This window comes from Phyllobates terribilis, unplaced genomic scaffold (genome assembly GCF_046119375.1).
Source record: "Phyllobates terribilis strain yellow unplaced genomic scaffold, ASM4611937v1 Scaffold_2__4_contigs__length_985480577, whole genome shotgun sequence".
NCBI classification, from domain to species: domain Eukaryota; kingdom Metazoa; phylum Chordata; class Amphibia; order Anura; family Dendrobatidae; genus Phyllobates; species Phyllobates terribilis.
In genome coordinates this window covers 100,918,973-100,942,784 of record NW_027362762.1, presented here as the reverse complement: position 1 = coordinate 100,942,784, position 23,812 = coordinate 100,918,973, and the positions used below count along the sequence as shown (strand labels likewise).

Genomic DNA, 23,812 nt, shown 5'->3' with positions numbered 1-23,812 from the left:
ACATACTGTACTCATGGTTCTAATCTAATGCAAAGGGACTTTTCTCAAGATCTAAAGTGGTTAAAATTGTAAAATGCTTGTAAAAAACAGCAACTTTGCAATATACTTCTTATGAAAAATCCTCTCCGTTTTTAAGAACACAGGGATTTTTAATTCCATTGTGCAAGGCCCATTGCCCAGGTTACTGGCCACCATGTGGTCTCAGAGAGGCTGATTACCCAAGTAAGAAGCTTTACACCAGGGGTGGGGAATCTTTTTTTCTGCCAAGGGCCATTTGGATATTTATACCATCCTTTGGGGCCATACATATTGCATGACAACTCTAAGAAGGCTGGGAGAACTCAAACTTCGGAGAAACTTGCCACTAGGCCAAATTGACAATCTTCAATAGAGCATTTTCCCCCTACAAAGCAGGAAGCCGGGGGACAGAGGAGCGGAGCGCTTCTGAAGAAAAATGTTGAGACAACCCCTTTAACAATCCTATAAACAGCCTAGATGGAAATAGAAAAATTAGATTGCTACACATAACAGTGTCCTGCTTTGGAGATTACTAACTTGGTCATTTTGTTTTTTGACAACTTATGCACACATCCAGGCATCTTGAGAAGCAGTATAAAAATTAAATCAGACCACCCAAACTCAAGTGAATCCCACCTAATTTTATGTAAGATGTGAATATATTACTCTTGATCTCCTTCAATCTTTGCGTCCCCATAGGTCAATATAGGGCTGATGGCTAGTCACTGCCTTTTGATTCTTTCAGTGATGAGTTGTTTTACAGCAGTAAAAAAAAAAAAAAAAAGTTTATACAACCTCCCCAGAAGATCATCTTTCTGAGAGAAGCACAGCGTTTTTCTTAGACTATTTTGCATTTAGTGGCCCTGTACTGTACTCTATGTACATGAACCTTCTTTCAAAAATTTCCAGTCATTCTGATCACAAAACAAGAAAACAAGCAGCGCTGCCAAAGAAAATGAAAGTCACCAAGAGATTTGTTTAGTAAAATTCTTACTTGTAATTGTGATCAGTGAATCTTTTTTGATCAGGTTTTTGCTTGCATAACTTCGGTAAATCCCCTTTGCATAACTTCTTTGTCCTCTCTCTACTTTCCAAGGTGCACTGACAAAATGGAATGCACCATGGGGGAGCAAGAGAAGAGGGCTTCCTCCTTATAATACGGATGCATCAAGATTCAAATTCAAATGGGCTTTATTGGCAGGACTAAGTACATGTTAGCATTGCCAAAAACAAGTGTCAAAATAATGGGGGTGGGGTAGGGACACATCCAGGGTGAGGTATTGGGGTCCATTACATATCAAGCACTGACATATTGTGCTGCTATGGCCTCTGCACTTTCCTCTTCCACCTGTACTATAGGCAGCTTCTCTTCATCCTACATGGAGGCGAATTCTGGGAGGAGATCAGACAGTCTCCTGAAGTGAGTGTCCCCCACTGTGGAGTATTTGGGACAGCTCAGCAAGAAGTGGGCCTCATCCTCTATGGCCTCCTGGGGGGCACTGCTGGCAGAGTCTGTGCTCTCGGGGTTTGTAGTTTAAAAGCAGAACAAGGAAACAAAGCTTCACTAATCAGAAAACACAGATCCAGAGGAGGAAAGTTTTCAAGCTCTGTTTGCAGCAGATGTCAAGCGTCACAGTCAGCCATTACTAAATAATATTTTTTTGGCAGCAACCCATGGTCTGCTATGTCCTCTAATAAAGCGACCGATTGAGGGTTTTGGGGACATACAGTAAAATCGCTTTTTTTGTAGCCTTCATTGGGTGTATGCTAATGTCACCAGGAAGCTGCACTTAAAACAAAAAAGATGGCTCCTCCTCAACAGGCTGCAGCCACCTACTGGCACCAAGATAGTGTGAAAACAGGAGAAGCAGAAAAACAACAGAGAAAAAAGGCAGAACACAGACTTAATGAGGCAAAAAAGGGAAGGGTGGGTGATGTGCCCCCAATGAAGGCTAAGAGAAAGGAATTTTACGTGAAGTCCCAAAAATCCGCTTTCTTCTGTGTTTCATTGGGGGACCCGGAAACCATGGGACTTTCAAAAGCAATTCCAGGTGTGGGAAAAATATAAAAATGAGTAAAGCAAATCCCTCAAGCCGTGCCCCAACTGACATCCGCTTGCAGCACTTTTGTGCCCTGACAAGTGTGGTATCCCACAAAGTGGCAATTTCTATGGGATACCGGATATAGATGGATTTTGGTAAGACCTTACCTGTAAAATCCTTTTCAGTGAAGGAAGGAAGGGAGACACAGATCCATTACTAGTGGGTAGGCAGAGCCCCACAGGATAGTTCACCTCTGATTAGAAAAAGTGACGACCGGCCCCTCCAGTATAAAGGCTCCTCCTACTCCCATGTCCTTCAGTCCGTACACAAGCTAAGGAAGAGCAGACAACACCAGCGGAACAACACAACCCCTTCCGAAAATTCAGAAATGCAAGAGAACAGGTTATGCATATAACAGAAAAAACACACAGTCCCAGGCACTACTCACTGGACCTGACAACTGCGATGAGCTGGCAATGCTGGAACAGAGCACTAGCGCGCCGACCCCAGTCCCGATAACCGCCATCAGAGAGGAGTCGCGCCGCATCTGAAAACAATAATACACTTCTGCCATGGGAGGGGAGGGTGCTGTGTCTCCCTCCCTTCCTTCGCTGAAAAGGATTTTACAGGTAAGGTCTTACCAAAATCCGTCTTTCAGCAGCAGAAGGGAAGGAAGGGAGACACAGATCCATTACTAGTGGGACGTCCCAAAGCAGTCCAGAACTCAAGGGTGGGAAACGGTGGCAGAATCGCCAACACCCCAACAACTTAGTCAAGCGCGCAACAAGCGCCAAAACTAGATAAAGAGATAACCTAAACCACCGCCACCTGCAGGACCCTGCGTCCCAAGGCCGCATCGGCGGAAGCACTCACGTCCACTTTATAAAATTTAGTAAAAGTGTGAACGGAGCGCCAGGTAGCCGCCCGGTAGAGCTGCGCTGCCGAGGCCCCCTGACGAAAAGCCCACGACGAACCAACAGCTCTCGTGGAATGAGCTCGAAGCTTAACCGGACAAGGCTCGCCCTTGAGCCGGTACGCCTCCAGGATAGCCGAACGTATCCACTGAGCTATAGTGTCCTTGGAGGCCCGCTGACCACGCCGACGACCAGCAGGAATCACAAAAAGAGAGTCCGACTTCCAAAACCTTTGCGTGATTGTAAGATAGAACTTCAATGCCCGCACCAAATCCAACGAGTGCAAGGCCCGCTCCTTTGGACTCTTCGGTTTCGGACAGAGAGAGAGCAACACGATGTCCTGATTGACGTGGAGACGCGACATCACTTTAGGCAGAAAATCGCAATGGGTACGAAGCACCACGCGATCCGAGTGGAACTCCAGAAAAGGGGGCGAGCAAGACAGTGCCTCCAACTCAGAAACCCTTCTCAAAGAGGTGACCGCCACCAGGAAGGCCACCTTCCAAGAAAGCAAGTAAAGCGTAGCTGAATCCATAGGCTCAAACGGCCCATGCTGAAGAGCCTCCAAGACTAGATTGAGCCGCCAAGGAGCCACAAACGCCCTCCGAGGTGGAAACTGACGTGCAACCCCGCGAAAAAACGAACGCACATCCCTGCGCGAGGCAATAGCCTTCCGAAAAAGCACGGATAGTGCAGATACCTGACCCCGCAAGGTACCAACCGCCAGACCCTTGGCCAAACCACACTGCAGAAAAGCCAAGAAGTTGGGAATGGAAAAAACCCTCAGGTTCCTTGACGATCCAGAACACCATGAATAGAAGGCCTCCCAAGTGCTGTGATAAATCCTAGTCGTAGCTGGACCTCTGGCTGCAAGCAAGGTGGCAATGACCTCGGCCGAAAACCCACGACGAGTCAAGATCTCGGTCTCAAGTGCCACACCGTAAAACGAAGTGACTTCAGGTCCGGATGGCGAATGGGCCCTTGGGTAAGCAGGTCCGGGCGAAGAGGCAGTGGAAACGGAGGCGCCGCCAGAAGAGACACCAGCGTTGAGTACCACGCCCTCCGCGGCCAATCCGGCGCCACCAAAATTGCCGAAATTCGTTCGAGTTTGATCCGCCGGATCACCAGAGGAAGTAAGGATACCGGCGGAAACACGTAGATCAGCTCGAACTGGTCCCACGGGGCCACTAGAGCATCTACCGCCACAGCCTCCAGGTCCCTGTACCTGGACATGAACGTCGGAATCCTGGCGTTCAGCCTGGATGCCATCAAGTCCACTTGGGGAGTCCCCCAACGGGAGCACAGCAGTGCAAAAACTTCCGGATGAAGACCCCATTCTCCGGGATCCACATGCTCACGACTGAGGAAGTCTGCCGTGATATTCAGCACTCCTGGGATGTGAATCGCGGAGATGGCTGGAACCCTGGACTCGGCCCATACCGAGAGACCTCCATCATGAGTCTGGAACTCCTCGTCCCGCCCTGATGGTTGATATACGCGACAGCTGTCGCATTGTCCGTCTGAATCTGGACCGGCAGACAGCTCAAAGGGACTGTCCAATGTCGGAGGCAGAGAAATATCGCTCTCAACTCCAGGATGTTGATCGGCAGAGACGACTCCTCTGACGACCAGACCCCCTGAACCCAGATATCGTTCCAAACCCCCCCCCAGCCAGTCAGGCTGGCATCGGTGGTAATGACCGACCACCGTGGGAGGAAGGATTTCCCCAGGGATAAAGCCTCCGGACGTAACCACCATCCAAGAGACTCTCGCACCCTGCGGGAGATACCGACACAGCGATCCAGCGAAGCCGGCGATCGATCCCAACGGGTCAGAATAAGATCTTTGAGACCCCGGGAATGAAATTGTGCAAACGGTACCGCTTCCATTGCCGCCACCATCAGACCCAGAAGGCGCATACACTTCCGAAGGGACATCGCCATCGCTGACCTCATAGCCTGGACATGGTGATGAAGGTTCGCTTGTTTGTCCGGAGGCAGGGACACCACTGCCCGTACCGTGTCGAAATGCATCCCCAAGAACAGGATTGACTGCGACGGCTCCAATGACGACTTCTTCCAATTGACCAGCCACCCGAAGTCCTCCAGGTGCTGAAGGGAGAGATCGCGAGCTGTCACCGCGTCCTCCGCTGTGGGCGACACAATTAACAGGTCGTCCAGGTAGGGGAGAATCGTAACTCCTTGCCTTCGAAGGAGCGCCATGAGCGGCGCCAGAATCTTTGTAAAAACCCTGGGCGCCGAGGCCAACCCGAATGGTAGTGCCACAAACAGGTAATGGGCCTGACCTATGGCGAAACGCAGGAAGCGCTGGTGAGCCCTGCCGATAGGGACATGCAAATAGGCGTCGCGGATGTTGATCGACACCAAGAAATCGTACTGCGACAGGGCCGCCACGACAGAGCGAAGAGACTCCATACGAAATTTCCGGGTCCGAACATGAAAGTTCAATTCTTTGAGGTCCAGAATGGGGCGAAACTTGTCCTCCTTTTTGGGGACCACAAAAAGGTTGGAGTAAAACCCCCTTCCCCGGTCCTCCGGCGGAACCGGAACCACCACACCCTGCTGCAGAAGAGAGTCGACCTCCCGCAGCAGTGTGGCAGCCAGCTTGGGCTCGGACGGGATGCGAGACTGACGAAACCTGTCCGGGGGTCGAGAATGAAACTATGAAATAGCCTGCCGACATAACCCAGGCGTCCGATACGTGGGACGCCCAAGTCTACCCGAATTGTAGCAGACGACCTCCCACCCGAGAGCCCTTGAGTGGGTTCCTGGCGTCAGTCCGCCTTAGGGGGCTTTTTGTCAGCCTCCCGTTTGTCCTGACGGAAATGTTGTTTCTAGGGTGTACGGGATTTCTGGGTGGTCTTCTTTCCAGAAGACGAGGGACCACCTGATCTCCAAGAGGGCTGACCGAACCGTCCCCTGGGCCAAAAGGACCGACGACCACTACCGGCACTTGACTTGCTAGACACGTAGAAGCCGCTGCTTTCCGCTGCGGCAAAGCCGTATCCTTGGCCTTGGCCTTAGCAATCAGCTCCGTGAGGTCCGAACCAAAAAGCTGACCGCCCTTGTACGCCAGACTCCGCAAACCTTGTTTGGATACTGCGTCTCCAGTCCACTGTTTAAGCCACAGTGCTCTCCTGACTGTGACGGCCAAGGATTGAGCCCTGGACAGAACCGAAGTAGTATCCAGCACTGCATCCCTGCCATATCGGGCCGCCTCTTCCAACACCTGGAAGAGCCTTTCCACCTCAGACAGCGGAGTCCCATCTTGCCACGCCGTCCGCAGCGGATCCAACCACCGCAGAGAAGCCTCACCAGCCCACATGGCCCCCAAGGCCGCTCGGAATCCATGACCCGCGGCCTCGTAGATGGACTTCGCCGCTAACTCCGTCCTTCTGTCCAGCGGTTCCTGTAGACTCGCCTTCCCTTTAACAGGAAGCAAAGAGGATTTGCTCAGCTGAGACAATGGCACGTCCACTTCAGGAGAGGGGATCCAATTAGCGATCGTCTCTGTGGAGCAGGGATACAGGGCATCAAAAAACCGCATCCCCTGGAAGCGTTTATCCGGACACAGGCATTCTTTCTCCACCGCCTTGTTAAGTTCATCGTGCGCCGGCAGCGTCGAACGAGCCCGACGCGACTCCTGATACAGCCGGGCCGACTTGCCAGGGCGCCTCGTCACCTCTTCAGACAGCTGTAACGCTTCCCGCATAGCCCCAATAAAAGCGTCCACGCGGCCCGAAAGCGAAGCAGAGCGACCCTGCCGATCCTCTTCATCATAATCGGAGATCTCACCAGCAGAGTCTGTCGGTGATTCCGAAGCCTCCGACGCACTGCGCGGAGGAGACAGCGCCACCACAGGCCTGTGGCGCTTCTTGCCTCGTGACGGCGGTTGGGACTTAGCTGATACCCAATGACCCAGGAGGTCAGACAGACTGTCAATGGAGCGTGTGAGCGCCTCCACTTTAACATCACTGAGACCCCTGACCAGTGTCGAACCTGACGCCGTCGAAGACCCCAGCGTATCAGATACGCGTGACCGATCCTGAAGCGGATCGGGAGAGAGGTCCGCGCCCCCTGGTCCCTGAACCGACATGCCCCCACACAGTTGCGAGCGTCGCGGATAAGGCGGTAATAACCCCTTACAATGGGCACAGTAACCAAGGATGTGTGATTCCACTACCACAGCCTGTTCCTATGCAAAAAATCACCAAGCACTGAAGGGTTAAAGCTCCTCCTTAGAGGGAGAAGAGCTACCCCAGCTGCCTGCAGAGCAAAAGTTAACCTAACAGACTAGGGTGATGCACCCTCTGATCCCAGAAGCAAGCACATCCAGAAAGGGTTAACTGCCCTGATGAGGCCAGACCCCGTTCAGAAGGGGTTAATGCTGCTGACCACGCAATACACCTTTGCCTTAAAAGGACAGAGGTGTGCGAGTCCCAGAGCCTCCTCAGCAGAGAGGTAGCAGCGCCGGATATAACACACCCTGTCTGCCTTAACAGGCCAGCAGTAAGGTGCTCTGCGCTGCAATAGTGAGAAAAAGGAATCTTCTGCCTTAAAAGGCAGAAGTGACTCACCAGCTGGCCGCGGTGACTGCTCTTCCCGGTTCTGGTGGTGTAGAGAGCGGGGAGCAGGGAGCAGGAGGCGCTGCACGAGGTAATGGACGCCGGCAGAAGGACCCAGAAGAAGAAGGGGCTGGGTCAGCTCCAGCGCGCGCTTTCCGGGCGCTTCCTGTCTGAGGCTAAGATGACAGGCAGCAGAGAGGCGCGAAGCCACGCCCCCGGCTGCCGCATACTAACGGAGCCCGCGCTCCCCCTCCCTGCTCCCCTGCTAGCAGAGAGTTACACAAACGCCGTATGCAGCGGTGATATCCTTCCTGCAAGAACAAAACAGCAGTCACCACTTGTAACAGTAACAGCGGCTGCCGCCGCAGCCGCTGAAGCACTCAGACCTTGAGAGCACTTACCCAGCTGAGCGCCACAGGGACCCCCAGGGATGAGTGGCGCCGTGGCCCTTTGCTCTCCCCCACGGCGGAGTGCGCAGGGACCCCACAAAGCGGTGTGCGTCTCCGCCAGGGAGCGCCCTGTATCCCCCGGGGCCGGCAGGCTTCTGCGGGGACCTCCTTAGGGGGTACGCAGATCTGCCAGGGGAGGGTCAGGGGTCCCAGCAGCGCCGAGACCTCTAGACCACGAGGGGTCCAGATCTCCGGAAATGATAAAATAATTTTTTTTTCTGAGGAGCTGCAAAGGCAGCGACTATCCTCTGCGACCTCAAATTTTAGACTGAAGGACATGGGAGTAGGAGGAGCCTAAGCTGGAGGGGCCGGTCGTCACTTTTTCTAATCTGAGGTGAACTATCCTGTGGGGCTCCGCCTACCCACTAGTAATGGATCTGTGTCTCCCTTCCTTCCCTTCTGCTGCTGAAATAGTGTGTTTCATATAAATGCTGAGATCTTTTTGTGTAAACTGTACATTTGAAATACATTGTGAGACCTGCTGACAGGCAGCACAAAAAGGGTTAATCTTCCTCTCTCAGGCTTGATCATGTGACCCAGCTGTTTAATATGCAGAAGCTTCAGGAAAAACGCCTCTGGGCAGTCAGCCAATGACTGCAGCTCTAACAGTCACATGAGAGTGGGAGGAGCTAAATCCTGTGAGGTAGTTAAGGACTGAAGTGGCAGTTGGTGGTCAGACATTTTGAGAAGAGGAAGCTATTTTGTATGTGAAGGAGTTACCTACCTCCTCCCTGACTGCTGCGCTTAAAAAGGGGACAGACACAATAAGGGGAACTGATAGTTTTCATATTAGGAAGATTACAATTGCACCTCTAGGAGGAAGAATTACCGTATTTTTTGGATTATAAGATGCACCTAGGTTTTAGAGGAGGAAAACAATAAAAAAAAAAAATTGAAGCCAAAAATGTGGTCATGATGCACTTTTAAGGGGGAGGGGGTCTTCTGCTGACAATGGTATAGTGGTAATGTCCCCCAATTCTGACAATATCCCCCATCCTGGTATATATGCCCCCCCTTCCTTTTATATGTGGTTCCCATCCCCATCCTGGTATGCATGGAACCCCTCCCATCCTGGCATGCATGGAACTCCTCCAAACTGGTATGCATGGCACCCCTCATCCCCATCCTGGTATGCAAGGCACCCCTCATCCCCATCCTGGTATGCATGGCACCCCTCATCCCCATCCTGGTATGCATGGCACCCCTCATCCCCATCCTGGTATGCATGGCACCCCTCATCCCCATCCTGGTATGCATGGCACCAATCATCCCCATCCTGGTATGCATGGCACCAATCATCCCCATCCTGGTATGCATGGCAGCCCTCATCCCCATCCTGGTATGCATGGCAGCCCTCATCCCCATCCTGGTATGCATGGCAGCCCTCATCCCCATCCTGGTATGCATGGCAGCCCTCATCCCTGTCCTGGTATGCATGGCAGCCCTCATCCCCGTCCTGGTATGCATGGCAGCCCTCATCCCTGTCCTGGTATGCATGGCACCCCTAATCCCTATCCTGGTATGCATGGCACCCCTAATCCCTATCTTGGTATGCATGGCACCCCTAATCCCTATCCTGGTATGCATGGCACCCCTAATCCCTATCCTGGTATGCATGGCACCCCTCATCCCCAACATGCTGCACATAAAAAAAAATAAAAAATAAACACTCCTACTCACCTTTCTTCTCTCCTCCAGCGCTGCCATGCGCGGCTCACAAGGAGAGATCAGCTGCCGGAAGTCACTGCTCCCCATGCCGAGACTGTGTGAGCAGGGAGCAGTGACTTCACTCTCCTTCATAGCCGGCACACAGCGTAGCCGCGCTGCGGCTCCGACTGCTGCCGGCTATCGCATGCCCGCTTATTAAAGGGCATGAATATTCACCCCTCCCCACGCCCATGGGCGTGGAGGGAGGTTGAATATTCATGCCCTTTAACAGCGGGCACAGGTGATTCCGGCAGCAGCAGGAGCCGCAGCGCGGCTACACTGTGTGCTGCTGTTAAGGAGCATGAATATTCAGTGCTCCCCACGCCCAGCAGTGAATATTCATTTTGTTTAGCAGCGGGGACAGTGTAGGCTGCAGCGGGCAGCTGCTGCCTCCTGTACCCCGCTCCTCCACCACTACCGCTCCCCCCACATCTATATACACCCCCCCAACATTCGGACTGTAAGACGCACCCCCCATTTTCATTTCCAAAATTTTGGAGGAAAAAAGTGCGTCTTATAGTCCAAAAAATACGGTACCTCAGGGCAGAAACAGAGCACAGTGCTGAGGAAGAAATATTCAGATTTGAGGAAACCAGAGGTTACCAATATCTGCCTGTCTGCAGGTACACAGCATTCCTAAACCGTGAGTGTAATCCTGTAACTCAGTTCCCTACCGTTTGTGAATAAGAATTTGCCCCATTATCTTCAGTAAAGAGACTTCTGTTTAAGTTCTTAAAGGGAAGGTGCCGCATTTTTACATTATGTAAAATAAATTAAAATGTTAAATTCCTTAATGTTATAACATATTTTCAAGTGCTCAGTATTTATAGTTTATTTTTTATTAATTTGTTTTGCAGCTACTGGGGGCTGCAATCTTGCTTTTCAGGAGTGTAAGAGTTACTACACTACACTCACACTCCTTCGCAGCCCTGGACATAGGGTCGGCATCCAACCGCTGAAGCCTATCTGAAACATTGTAGCCACATTAGCTGTGAACTGGGCACGCCTCTGTGGGCTGCTCAATTCACAGCTGTAGGTGTGTCTAGGTGCCATTTCATTGTGGCCCAGAGCTTCCACACTGAGGACATGTAATTGGAAGCTTTTTACACACACACACACACACACACACACAAGCTCCCCCAGCTCTGCTCTCATATTCTCCCATCCTCCACTGCCTGTGCAGTAAAGCTATGGACCCTCACCGCTGCACTGTTTAGTCTCCTCGGTTCTGGCCTCGCAGCTGCTCTCTTCTCCACTGCGTGCAGCTCTGCTCCTCAGGTCCACGTTGCTCCACAGTCCGTTGTTTTCCTTCTGCTTGATCTTCTGTAAATATACTGAGATCCACTTCCTGTTTAGCAGCTGGTTGAGATTAGATCACAGTGCAGTCACCAAGAAAATGGCGGTGCATTGTCTCTGGTCTTTATTCTGCTTCCCCCACTTTTGGGTGTAGTATAACACCTAAAAGGGGAGGGAAACATTGATGTCACAAGGACACTGCCCCAATTTTGCAGCTAACGTAATGCAAGTAAGCATTACTGTAGCTGCTTGAGGTCTATACAGGAAGATGCTCCCCCTAGCTGCAAGTATAGGTAATCTTTTTTTTTTATAAAGATATTTTGCATGTTGCAGTGTTTGCAATCTATGCAAACACTGCATTACAAAGCTTACATTTATATTATAATGTTATTTTCACAAAAAGAAAAAAAAAAAAAAAAAAAAAATTGATGCCACCTTCCCTTTAAGGCTTCTTTATGACGGGCTCGGGTGCACAGACTACTACCTCCATCATCACCCTCTACCTGGAGGCATTTAGTGGAAAAACATTATATTGTGGAGTTTCATGTGGGTGTGTAATTTGAGAAGAGAGGACTCTTCTCCTGACAGAAGACTGACCACAGCGAGATACATTGTATACTGCCAGGAGTACAACACCCTGCCATACACCACATGAGATTACCACACTAGCATCCGCTAAAGAAAAAATGGGAACTTCGTCAACCCTTTCTCAAAAGGTTTATAGAGAATCATGTAGCAGTCCGATGTCGAGGAGCCCTGGCCAAATCAAAATTGTGTAAGGATCACTCCACTGGATGAGAAGGAGAAGGACAGAACAAAGGGAGTACGTTTTTCTCATTAAGGTGGAAAGAAAAAAACACCTTTGGAAGGAACCAGGGCACCAGACATAAAACCACCTAGTCCAAGTGGAAGAAAAGAAATTGAGAGCTATATGACAGAGTCGTGAGTTCAGATACATCCTCATGGAAGCAACTGCCACTAGGAAAGCCACCTTCAAAGAAAGCAAATGGAGAGATATGTCCTAGATTGGCTGGAAGGAAGGAAACTGTAGGAATCAAGTTCAGATCCCAGCGATGGACGGTTGAGGGGGTGGGGGGGGTGCAGATAGGGAGGATCTGATTAAGTCAGCCCTGTTTGGAGGCATGGAAGCTAGAGTAATCTTAAAAAAGATAGAAAGAGCCGAAACTTGGCAGCATAGGGAACTGAGAGATAGGCAGGACGCCATACCCGACTCTAAAAATGCGAGGAGAGCCAGGAGAAAGAGCATAGGAGCAATCTCGTTGGATTCACACCAACGTAAAAAGGCATTTCAAGTGAGATGGTCGATGATAGACAATGAGGGTTTCCGCGCCTTGAACATGGTCTGCATGACCTGATCAAAGAAACGTCAAGATTTTAGAACTGCAGCTTCAACAGCCATGCAGTTAAATAGAGCAATCATGAAATTGGATGAAAAGGGGAACCTGGGAAAATAGATCTGGACGAACTGGAAGTCTCCACAGTATATCTTTGAGGAGATTGACTACTTCAGAGTACCAAGATATTCTGAGCTGGTCCAGGGCCATGAAATTGACAGGGAATCCTTCCAACTTTATCTCTTGAGCTACTTAGCAGAGGTAAAGAGATAAAGAAGGGAAAATTGATACCATGGAAACACTGGAGCGCCGAACGCAATCGCAAGAGTGTCTCGAGATTTTGACACAAACTGAAAAATTTGGAGTTCAGTCTGGATGCCACCAGATCTACGTCTGAAGTTCCCACTCTCCGACGGATATCTGCTTGTGGCTTAGAAAGTCTGCGGCCCAGTTGTCCACTCCGGATATGCGGACAGCCAAAAGTGCCAGAATTCTTCTTTCCGCATAGGCAAAAATTTGTGACACCTCAATATACAACTGAGTCCTGCATTGGTGGTTGATGTACGCCACAACGGTGCTGTTGTCTGACAGTATGCGTACAGGGTGACCTGACAGCTGGTCCCGCCAATGCAGAAGAGAAAGACAGATGAAAGGCACTGAGCACCAGGATGTTCATGGGAAGTAGAGCCTCTTGGTCCTTCCACTGTCCCTGCACTTTAAGCTTCCAGAAAACAGCTGCTCAGTAGAGAAGACTGGTGTCCATTGTCACAATCTGCCAATTAATCTTAAGAAAAGAGCAAGCGAGATGAATAAAAGGAGTGAGTGTGGGAGGAATGGGGGGGAGGGTGACACACCAGATCAGGGACTATATGACGTGGGGAGAAGAAGCGGCCAATTCAGGGAGAGGAAAGTCTTGTCTCATCGAGAAAGGAGGACAAGCTGCAGGGTCCTGGTATGAAAATGAGCAAAGGGAATCGCTTCGATGGACGCCACCTATGTTACCAAGCAAAAGGTTGGAATAGAGCTATTAAGTAGCTGTTGTATGTGAATCAAAAAAGGTTCTCGAGTGAGGGAACCCCATCACGCTAAGGAAAACTGGTTTCCTCTGGTTTTGGAAGGCTTATCTGTTTGCTTGAATGCCAAGCTGGAGCTGGTTTGAAGGAGAGTCTCTTCTTACCCTGAGGTGCGGCTGATTTCACTTTGCAATTTGAAGAGAGCTGACAAAAGGGGTGACTCGGTTTGGTCTGTGAGAAAAGGAAGCTTTTGCTTCCGTTAGCATCCAAAATGATCTTTTCCAAGTTTGAGTTGAACAGGCAAGATCCCTCAAAAGGAAGGCCTTAGAGAGATTTTTATAGATGTACATTTGAGGATTTCAACCAAAGAATACAGCAGATCACCGCAATATTGCTTGAACCTCAAGCAGAACAGCTAGTGGATTCAATAAAGGCGTAGCAGAGATACTTACCCCCATGGGCAATATGGTCTGCGAGATCTGCCAATTCAGTTATCAGAGCCCAGCAAAGGATGCCTTGCTGCAAGGTGTTTGGAATTAGCTGCCTTGGAAACACATGTAGTGTCAAAAGCTGGACACAAGGCATAGCCGCGGCTTCAAGCGTAGACTAAGCCAAGGACTCCAGAGAGAAGCCACACCCGAGACTGGGAGAGTAGTATACTTTGATAAACAAGAGACTGGAGGATGAACCAAGGGGGAGTAGGTACAGGTAGCGACAAGATCCGCTGGAAAAGAATACAAAATGTCCATAAGTTTCAGTCTGTGGAACCATCCTTCAGGATGCTCTCACTCTTTGTCTAGCAGTTAGCTAAATTCTGTGTGTTTCAAAAAACATTTAGTGGTGCTCCAAACTCTTATGAAGGACACGGTCTCTGTAGTGGGAGATGAGTCGGCCACTTCATTTACATTCAGGGACTGCTTCACAGCACTAACAAGACTGTTGATCATATCCCTTAGCTTGAGCATCTGATCGGAATCCACACCAAAGTCACAGTTGGAACTGGGGTCTGTCCTCCTGTAATGACTGAGCCTCAGGTAAGGGACAGTGAGATGGTGAAAGCTGTCTGGGAGTCGTGGAGATAGAAAGACCGAGTCAAAGAACTTAATTGCAGTCGCTAGGATCGCTGCCTCGATTTTCCATGTTGGTGTGAAATAATTGGTGGGACTGACTCACTCTGGGTAGTGAACAAAGTACTAGGTGCAGTGGTTAACATAGGTAGGCACTCAACAATAGTGACCAAGGTCTGGGGCACCTTGGCCAGTTCAGACACAGAATGGCTGAGAGCAACAGCCCATGCAGTAAAGGGAGGGATGCATTCTTGTTGCAGGTGGTTCCTGAGCCGGAGGAGGCTGACGAGTGCAAGCAGTGTAGGTACCTATGAGAATTTGAGCTTACATAACACGCAGGCAAAATGGATGATGCACAAAAGACTGGCATTTCATCGAGACGAAAAATGATGCTGCCTGCGCAATTACAATCTGTTTCCCTAATCTTAAGGAGAAAAGAGAAGACTTGTAAAATTAAAAAAAACACACCATAGGCAGAGACAGGTCTGAAGTTCCAGGAATGTGTCTGCCTCCTAAGTAACACTGAGCTAAACTGAGCAGTTTGGTGCCAGTAGGAGGGTGCAGCTTGCTGAGGAGGAGATGACTTTTTCTTTAAAGTGTGCTTCTTAGGGCAGAGACAGACTTCCGTATAACTTGTGCAATGATCGCATCGCACTCAATGGACTGACTGGCACCTTTCCTGACCTGAGCATGACAGCGTGATGGATTTCTATGCAGCTGTCAAGCTCAGGTCAGGAGAGCAGACAGCCAGTACGAGGTTTACAATGCGATCCTCGCACGAGAAATGCGGTAGTATCTCCGACCTTAGTGTCAGCCTCCTATTGGCAGCAGTATACATCCATGGTTTCCTGTTTTCCCTAATGAAACATGAGAAGAAAAAAAAAAAAGATTCTGCTGGAGGAGGAAAAGGGAAAAGAGAAAAGGAAAATCTTCACCCTAAGAAAATATAGAAAAATCTAGAGATGCACGGACGGAGGGAAGCAGCAAAGGAGAAGGGAGGGACCAAATTTACTTCTATTAGTTTATACCTGCTGCAATTACTCATCTTAACTTCAGTTCCCCTAGTAAATCAGCATGGTCATACAGTCATATGAAAAAGTTTGGGCACCCCTATTAATCTTAAGCTTAATGTTTTATAAAAATTGGTGTTTTTGCAACAGCTATTTCAGTTTGATATATGTAATAACTGTTGGACACAGTAATGTTTCTGCCTTGAAATGAGGTTTATTGTACTAACAGAAAATGTGCAATCTGCATTCAAACAAAATTTGAAAGGTGCATAAGTATGGGCACCCTTATCATTTTCTTGTTTTAAATACTCCTACCTACTTTTTACTGACTTACTAAAGCACTTTTTTTGGTTTTGTAACCTCATGGAGCTTTGAACTTTATAGCCAGGTGTATGCAATCATGAGAAAAGCTACTTAAAGTGGCCACTTGCAAGTTGTTCTCCTGTTTGAATCTCCTCTGAAGAGTGGCATCATGTGCTCCTCAAAACAACTGTCAAATGATCTGAAAACAAAGATTATTCAACATAGTTGTTCAGGGGAAGCATACAAAAAGCTGTCTCAGAGATTTAACCTGTCAGTTTCCACTGTGAGGAACATAGTAAGGAAATGGAAGAACACAGGGACAGTTCTTGTTAAGGCCAGAAGTGGCAGGCCAAGAAAAATATCAGAAAGGCAGAGAAGAAGAATGGTGAGATCAGTCAAGGACAATCCTCAGACCACCTCCAGAGAGCTGCAGCATCAACTTGCTGCAGATGGTGTCACTGTGCATCGGTCAACTATACAAGGCACTTTGCACAAGGAGAAGTTGTATGGGAGAGTGATGCGAAAGAAGCCGTTTCTGCAAGCACGCCACAAACAGAGTTGGCTGAGGTATGCAAAAGCACATTTGGAGAAGCCAATTTCTTTTTGGAAGAAGGTCCTGTGGACTGATGAAATCAAGATTGAGTTATTTGGTCATACAAAAAGGCGTTATGCATGGTGGCAAAAAAACACAGCATTCCAAGAAAAACACTTGCTACCCACAGTAAAATTTGGTGGAGGTTCCATCATGCTTTGGGGCTGTGTGGTCAATGCTGGCACTGGGAATCTTGTTAAAGTTGAGGGACGCATGGATTCCACTCAGTATCAGCAGATTCTTGACAATAGTGTTCAAGAATCAGTGATAAATATGAAGTTACAAAGTGGATGGATCTTTCAGCAAGACAATGATCCAAAACACCGCTCCAAATCTACTCAGGCATTCATGCAGAGGAACAACTATAATGTTCTGGAATGGCCATCCCAGTCCCCAGACCTGAATATCATTGAACATCTGTGGGATCATTTGAAGAGGTCTGTCCATGCTCGGCGACCATCAAACTTAACTGAACTGGAATTGTTTTGTAAAGAGGAATGGTCAAAAATACCTTCATCCAGGATCCAGGAAATCATTAAAAGCTACAGGAAGCGACTAGAGGCTGTTATTTTTGCAAAAGGAGGATCTACTAACTATTAATGTCACTTTTCTGGTGAGGTGCCCATATTTATGCACCTGTCAAATTTTGTTTGAATGCAGATTGCACATTTTCTGTTAGTACAATAAACCTCATTTCAAGGCAGAAACATTACTGTATCCAACAGTTATTACATATATCAAACTGAAATAGCTGTTGCAAAAACACCAATTTTTATAGAACATTAAGCTTAAGATTAATAGGGGTGCCCAAACTTTTTCATATGACTGTATATTGCATGAGTGTCACCCTGAGAGTACACTAGTGGGAGGAGGAGGCTGTAAAGGTTAGTGAACTAATTGTGGGCAGGTAACAAAGAAAACAAATCAAAAGTAAAAAAAAAATAAAAAAGCGACTGCAGGGATGTTTGCCTTGCGCAGACACCAAGCTAAAATAAATTTGGCAAGGGGTTTGCAGGAATAGTACAGTGTGATCACAAGGAGCTAACACTTAGCTTTATCGTCGCCTGCTAGTGGCAGCAACATATACCCCTGGTATTCGGAGTCCTCCAAAAACTATGTCAGCACCCCCAATCCTGCATTTTGCCCTTTTTTACGCCTTATATTTGTGATTTTGAAGTGAAGCTTGAGATGCAATTGATTTTTTTCAATAAGTGTTATTGGATATAAGAAAGCCAAATCCTGCCTTTCTGTGTTTCAATACATGTAGTAGATGGGATGTTGTAGGTTATAACTACTGGGTACAGACCTTCGATCTCTCAGCGCTAATCCCTTTGTAACCAAATATTCAGAGACATCAACCTTCTTGAAAGATTCATCCTTGATTAGGATTCTAACAGGTAAAGGCCAAACTGAAGCATTGTCCTATGAAGGAATACATTATATTAAAATGGAGACTTGACGTTAAATACAATGTTAATCGCACACCAGAAAATCACTATTAGGCCACGGCCCCAATATCATTATCTGGTCAATATTCGGACAGTATTTTTTCTCAGGAGTGGGAGCCAAAACCAGGAGTGGGTGATAAATGCAGAATTGGTGACTTGCTTCTATTATAGCTTTTCTCTGATTGTTCCTCACCTGGTTTTCACTCCCACTCCAGAGAAAAAATACTGACCGAATACTGATAGTGGGGCCGTGGCCCTAGCCAAACAGAAAATCAAAATTTCACAAAAAAAAAAAAAACACATTACAATACATGTGGGAGCACAGCTACTACATCTGATGCAAAGAACTGTTGTAAAAAAGTCTTCACCTTATTACAGGTAGGATACTTATAAAAACAACCAATTCATAAAATATTCCAAAGTCAAAATGAGATTGTCTCAATACAACTAAGGGAACTGCTGCTGAATAAGCCTTATAGTTTGTCAAGGACCAGTGCCATAAAACTTTTCCATTGGTTACAAGTCCTTCCAGTTCTTGAAAAATTCTAGTGGTCCCAGATCTCAATAACAGAAAGAGCAAGACCTGACAACATGGATATACATGCATGGTCACAACTCGGCTGTTTCCAAAGCCCCTACTCCTTTTATCATGCGTCGTTCCACTCACCTGCACCCACCTTCAAGCTCAGGGGACGAATGATTGGAATGCAATGGTTTCAAGCTCTGATGAAGACCGCCAGAGTGGCATGCACTGGAGAAAACAGCGGGTGAGTATGCCTAATCTATGCCACCTATAAAGTTTTTGATGAGGGCTTGACAACCCCTTTAAAGTATGTTTTCAGTCTTAAAACGCATATTTAAGCCTTTTGTCCCCCAAGCCTTCATGACCAGGCCAATTTTTACAATTCTGACCAGTGTCATTTCATATGGTAATAACTCTGGAATGATTCAACGGATCCCACTGACTTGGAGAATGTTTTTTTTCGTGACATATTGTACTTTAGGATAGTGGTAAAATTTGTTCGATACGACTTGTGTTTATTTGTAAAAAAAAAAAGTAATGGAAATTTAGCGAAAATTTGGAAAATTTTGCAATTTTCAGACTTTTTATTTTTATGCCCTTAAATCAGAGAGCTATGTCACACAAAATAGTTAATAAACAACATTTCCCACATGTCTACTTTAAAATCAGCACAATTTTTTTTGTTAGGAAGTTATAAGGGTTAAAAATTGACCATCGATTATCTCTTTTTTCCAAAAAAATTGACAAAATTTTTTTAGGGACCACATCACATTTAAAGTGACTTTGGGGGAACCTATATGACAGAAAATACCCAAAAGTGACACCATTCTAAAGACTGCACTCTTCAAAACCACATTGAAGAAGTTTATTAACCCTTGAGGTACTTCAGAGGAATTAATGGAATGTGGAAGGAAAAAATAAACGTATCACTTTTTTTCACAAATATGTTACTTTAGACCCAATTATTTTGCCTTTCACAAGGGTAACAGGAGAAAATGAACCCCAAAATTTATTGTGCAATTTCTCCTGAGCATGCCGATATCCCATATGTGGAGGAAAACAACTGTTTTGGCGCACGGCAGGGATCGGAAGAGAAGCAGCACCATTTGACTTTTTGAATGTAAAATTTGCTGGAATGATTAGCGGACACCGTGTCGCATTTGGAGAGCCCCTGATGTGCCTAAACAGTGGAAACCCCCCACAAGTGACACCATTCTGGAAACTAGACCCCTCAGGGAACTTATCTAGATGTGTGGTGAGCACCTCGATCCCCCAGGTGCTTCATAGGAGTTTATAACGTTGAGCCCCAAAAATAAAAAAAAATTCCCACAAAATTTAGCATTTTCATAAGGGTAATAGGAAAATTGCACTTTACAATTTGTTGTGCAATTTCCCTCGAGTACGCCGATACCCCATATGTGGAGGAAAACTAGTGTTTGGGCACACGGAAGGGCTAAGAAAGGAAGGAGTGATGTTTTGGAATTGATTGAAGGTATTTCACTTTCGGTAATCTCTAACAAACTGTTTGATTATCTATATGTTGTTAATCCTGTGGTGCCTGTGTTCTATTCTCTCCCCAAGCTTCACAAGAACCGATTCCCACCGCCTACGAGACCTATAGTGGCGGGTATCGGCTCTTTGAAAGAGAATCTATGTCAGTGGGTGGATTCATTGCTTCAAACATTATCATCAATTTGTCCTGGTTATTTACGTGATACAAAGCAGATTTTGAACAGTGTTGCCTCTATTTCGTGGAGTTCGGATTTTATGTGGATCAGCTGCGATATAGAATCCTTATATTTGTGCATTCCCCATGAATTGGGAGTGCAAGCAATGTCAGGATTTTTGGATAGATATTCCTTATATAGTGAATATCTGAAGAATTTCAGATTAAAACATAATTATTTTCAATTTATGGATAAATATTATTTACAAATTGTGGGAGCCCCTATGGGTGCGAAACACTCACCATCTTTTGCGTGTTTATATGTTGCAGTTTGGGAAGAAAAATATATATTTTCAAGTACTAATCCTTTTGCAGATAGAATTCAATGGTTCGCAAGATATTTGGATGATATTATCTGGAATGGTGAGATTACTGAGATTTCAGAATTTGTGGACTATCTGAATTATAATCAATTTTCTTTAAGATTTACATATAAGTGGGATCCAAAATGTTTGGAATTCCTGGATCTAATACTGATAGGTGATGTTCAGAAAAAATCTGTTATTACCCAGGAGATAGCTGGAAATACTGTTCTATCATGTCACTCCATTTATACTATCAAAGGGGTACCTGTAGGGGAGTTAATAAGGGCACGCAGAAATTGTTCTGAGGCAGATTTATATGAATAAGAAAAAAAAATCTGTTTGTAATAGACTTAGCATGCGGGGATACCAATATTGGATGCTTAAACGAGTGATTAACAAGGTGAAAAAAATCCCTAGGGAGGATTTGCTAAAGGATAGACAAGGAAAAACAGCCCATAATTCTGTAAGTTTTGTCACTCCTTTCAGTGCTGAATATAAGAAAGTGAAAGCAATTGTTGATAGACATTTACCTATTTTGCTGCAGGATGAGTTAATTTCTAAATTCATGTTGGATGGCTGTGGATTTGCAACCAGACGTGCACCCACACTGGGTAATATATTATCACCATCTATGTTAATGGTTAAGAATACTGGGAGACAAACTTGGCTCAGTGTGAAAGGGTTCCACAAATGTGGCTATTTCAAATGTCCTTGCTGTAAATATGCCCAGAAAACTATATCATTTCATAATGGCATAAATCATGAGTTGGTATGTATTAAGCAGTTTGTTAATTGTAATTCTAACTATGTTGTGTATCAAGCAACATGTACAGTCTGTGAGGTATCATATATTGGATGTACAACTAGAAAAGTGAAACAAAGAATGAGGGAACATATACGTGAAGCTGGTAATCCGGATGCAAATAACCCTTTCTAACCTTTCTAAACACTTTTTTTCAGGTGCATTTCGGAGATCTTTCCGCACTGATTTTTAGGTTGTTGAACCGGTTGGGGAGACCACGTAGGGACGGAGATTGGAGAAGAGCATTATTAAACAGAAAGCGTACTGGATTCTTATGATGAATAACTCGTACCCATATGGGTTGAATAAGTGCACTGATTTAATCTTACATTATTGATTCTGAAAATTTTTGTATCATGCATTGTATTTTGTTTATGGTATTGTATTCATTGATTATTTGTACCATCTGGTGCATTTGTATATGTTCTTTGTATCACGCTCATGTGCATTTGTGTATTATTAAATATATTGCTTTTTTTTTGCCCCATTGCGTTCATTTGTATTTACTGATTTGTTCACCTGTAGTATTTGAGCTCCACCCTATGTGGGGAGGTAATCTGTGGGTTAGGTATTTGCCTATAAAAGTTCATGCAATATGTTTTGTATTCAGGTAGAGACTAAGGGCCTGAGGGCCAGAAACACGTAACCTGTGTTTCTTTCCTATGTGATTTTATGTGCACACTGCTTAGTGTTTTTAACTCTTGTACAAAGAATTCAACAATAAATCTATGGATTTTATTGCAAGCCCTTCTGCTGGTCGATTTTTTTTTGGACTTACTGAGGTTTTGGAATGCAGACTTTTATGGAATAGTCTGCGGGTGTCATGAATAATTAGCGGACGCCATGTCGCATTTGAAGAGCCTCTAATATACCTAAACAGTGGAATACCCCACAAGTGACACCATTCTGGAAACTAGAGCCTCAATGAATTTATCTAGATGTGTGGTGAGCACCTTGAGCCCCTGATGCTTCACAGAAGTTTGTAACGGGGAGCAGTGAAAATGAAACATTATTTTTCCACAAAAATGTTGTTTTAGGCCCAAATTTGTTTATTTTCACAAGGACAGCAGAAGAAAAATGACCCCAAAATTTGTTATGCAATTTCTCCTGAGCACGCTGATACCCCATATGTGATCAAAAACTACTTTTGAGGCACAGTGCTAAGTTCAGAAGACAAGAAGAACCATATTGGAGTTCAGATTTTACTGGACTGGTTTGAGAGTGATTAGTGACCCTATTTTACAAACTACACCTCTCAATGGATTCATCTAGTGGTGCAGGGATCATATTGACAACACAGATGTGTCACAGATTATTATACTATTGGTCAGTCAAGAAGAAATAATTACATTTTTATCACCAAAATTTTGATTTAGCCCCAGATTTAAAATTTTCACACTGGGAAATGGGTAAAAAGGGCACCAAATGGCACCAGTACTGCTTAGCCACACGGCGAGACTCGGGAGGGACGGGACGCTTTTTGCCTCCTAAAGCGCAGATTTTTATAGAATAGTTTGCAGACTCCATATACAGAGCCCCTAAGTGCTGTAAGAGCAGAATCCCCCAAGTGACCCCATTTTGGACATTATATCCCTTTGGGAATTTATCTACAGGTGTTTAATCACCCTAACACTAAACATGGTTGATTAACCCCTCATCACTTCGTGTGTTGGAACATTTTTCTATGTTTATATTACTGGAGCCAACAATCTCCCCTCCAGCACTTTGCCAGTGACTTTGTCACAAGGTGTAGTGACAATTTTGACTCCATGGGTGTTTTCCAGAAACAAGCAGCAGCGGATGTTGCTGAGTGAAAATTGCAAACTGACGTTGTAGTGACCAGCTCATGCTTCTGGAGATATGCAACTGTAAATTAGGCGTGCTTTCGCCAAGCATGTGGATGCTAACTGTGGTCTAGGCACACTGGGGCTCAGAAGGGAGGGGGGCATTTGGATTTGGGAGTACAGAATTTGCTGAATTTCTTTTGGAGGGGGAGGAGCCATTTCGCTTTTCCAGGGCCTTTGTGCTACCAGTAACGTGGAAGCCCCCTATATTTCCGATAACAGATGATGGACCTGAGTGGGGGCTTTTTTGTGGATAGAGTTGAAGCTCTTATTGGGAACATTTTACATAACATTTTGGATCACATTTATCCTGCGCTCTATGCTGAGCACTTACATCAGGGTTTCCATCTAAATCTCCGAGTGACGATATTCAGATGAAACCCTCATGGTATTCATTCACTATAATGAGGCAGCAGAGTTACTCTTGATTCCGTTTGGCCTCTGTTCAGCGGTGTCCTTTTTTTTTTTCCAGAGGTGCACAAAACTGGGGCTTATGGTGCGTTTATGCACGCCTAAAAAGACGGACACCACCAGATCAAAGGCCAGACGGCATCCAAAGTGCCTCCATCGGTCTCATTATAGGAAATCTTCCACAGGGAGTTCTGTCTGAATCACGTATTTCAGAGATTTACAAGGAAACCCAGGAGTAAGCGCGCTTGATAAATGTGAGCCAAGTCTTAGGCTGTGTGCCCATGATGCGTTTTTTGAGAGCTTCCGCAGCAGAAAAAACGATGCAGAAACGCTTAAAAAAAACGCATAGTAGAAGGTCTGCCATGTTCCCCAATGATAATCCGCATGTGCTGTGCACATGCT

The 23,812-nt window shown here is 46.2% G+C and overlaps 1 protein-coding gene across 1 annotated transcript in view; it reads right to left on the bottom strand.

The window, feature by feature from the left end:
- RNF17 (ring finger protein 17) overlaps positions 1 to 23,812 on the bottom strand; it is a 211,207-nt gene that overhangs the window by 57,781 nt on the left and 129,614 nt on the right. Inside the window, exon 20 of the mRNA XM_073669012.1 lies at positions 17,658 to 17,773. Coding sequence (XP_073525113.1) covers positions 17,658 to 17,773 — 116 coding nt within the window. The remainder of the gene's footprint in view (positions 1 to 17,657; positions 17,774 to 23,812) is intronic.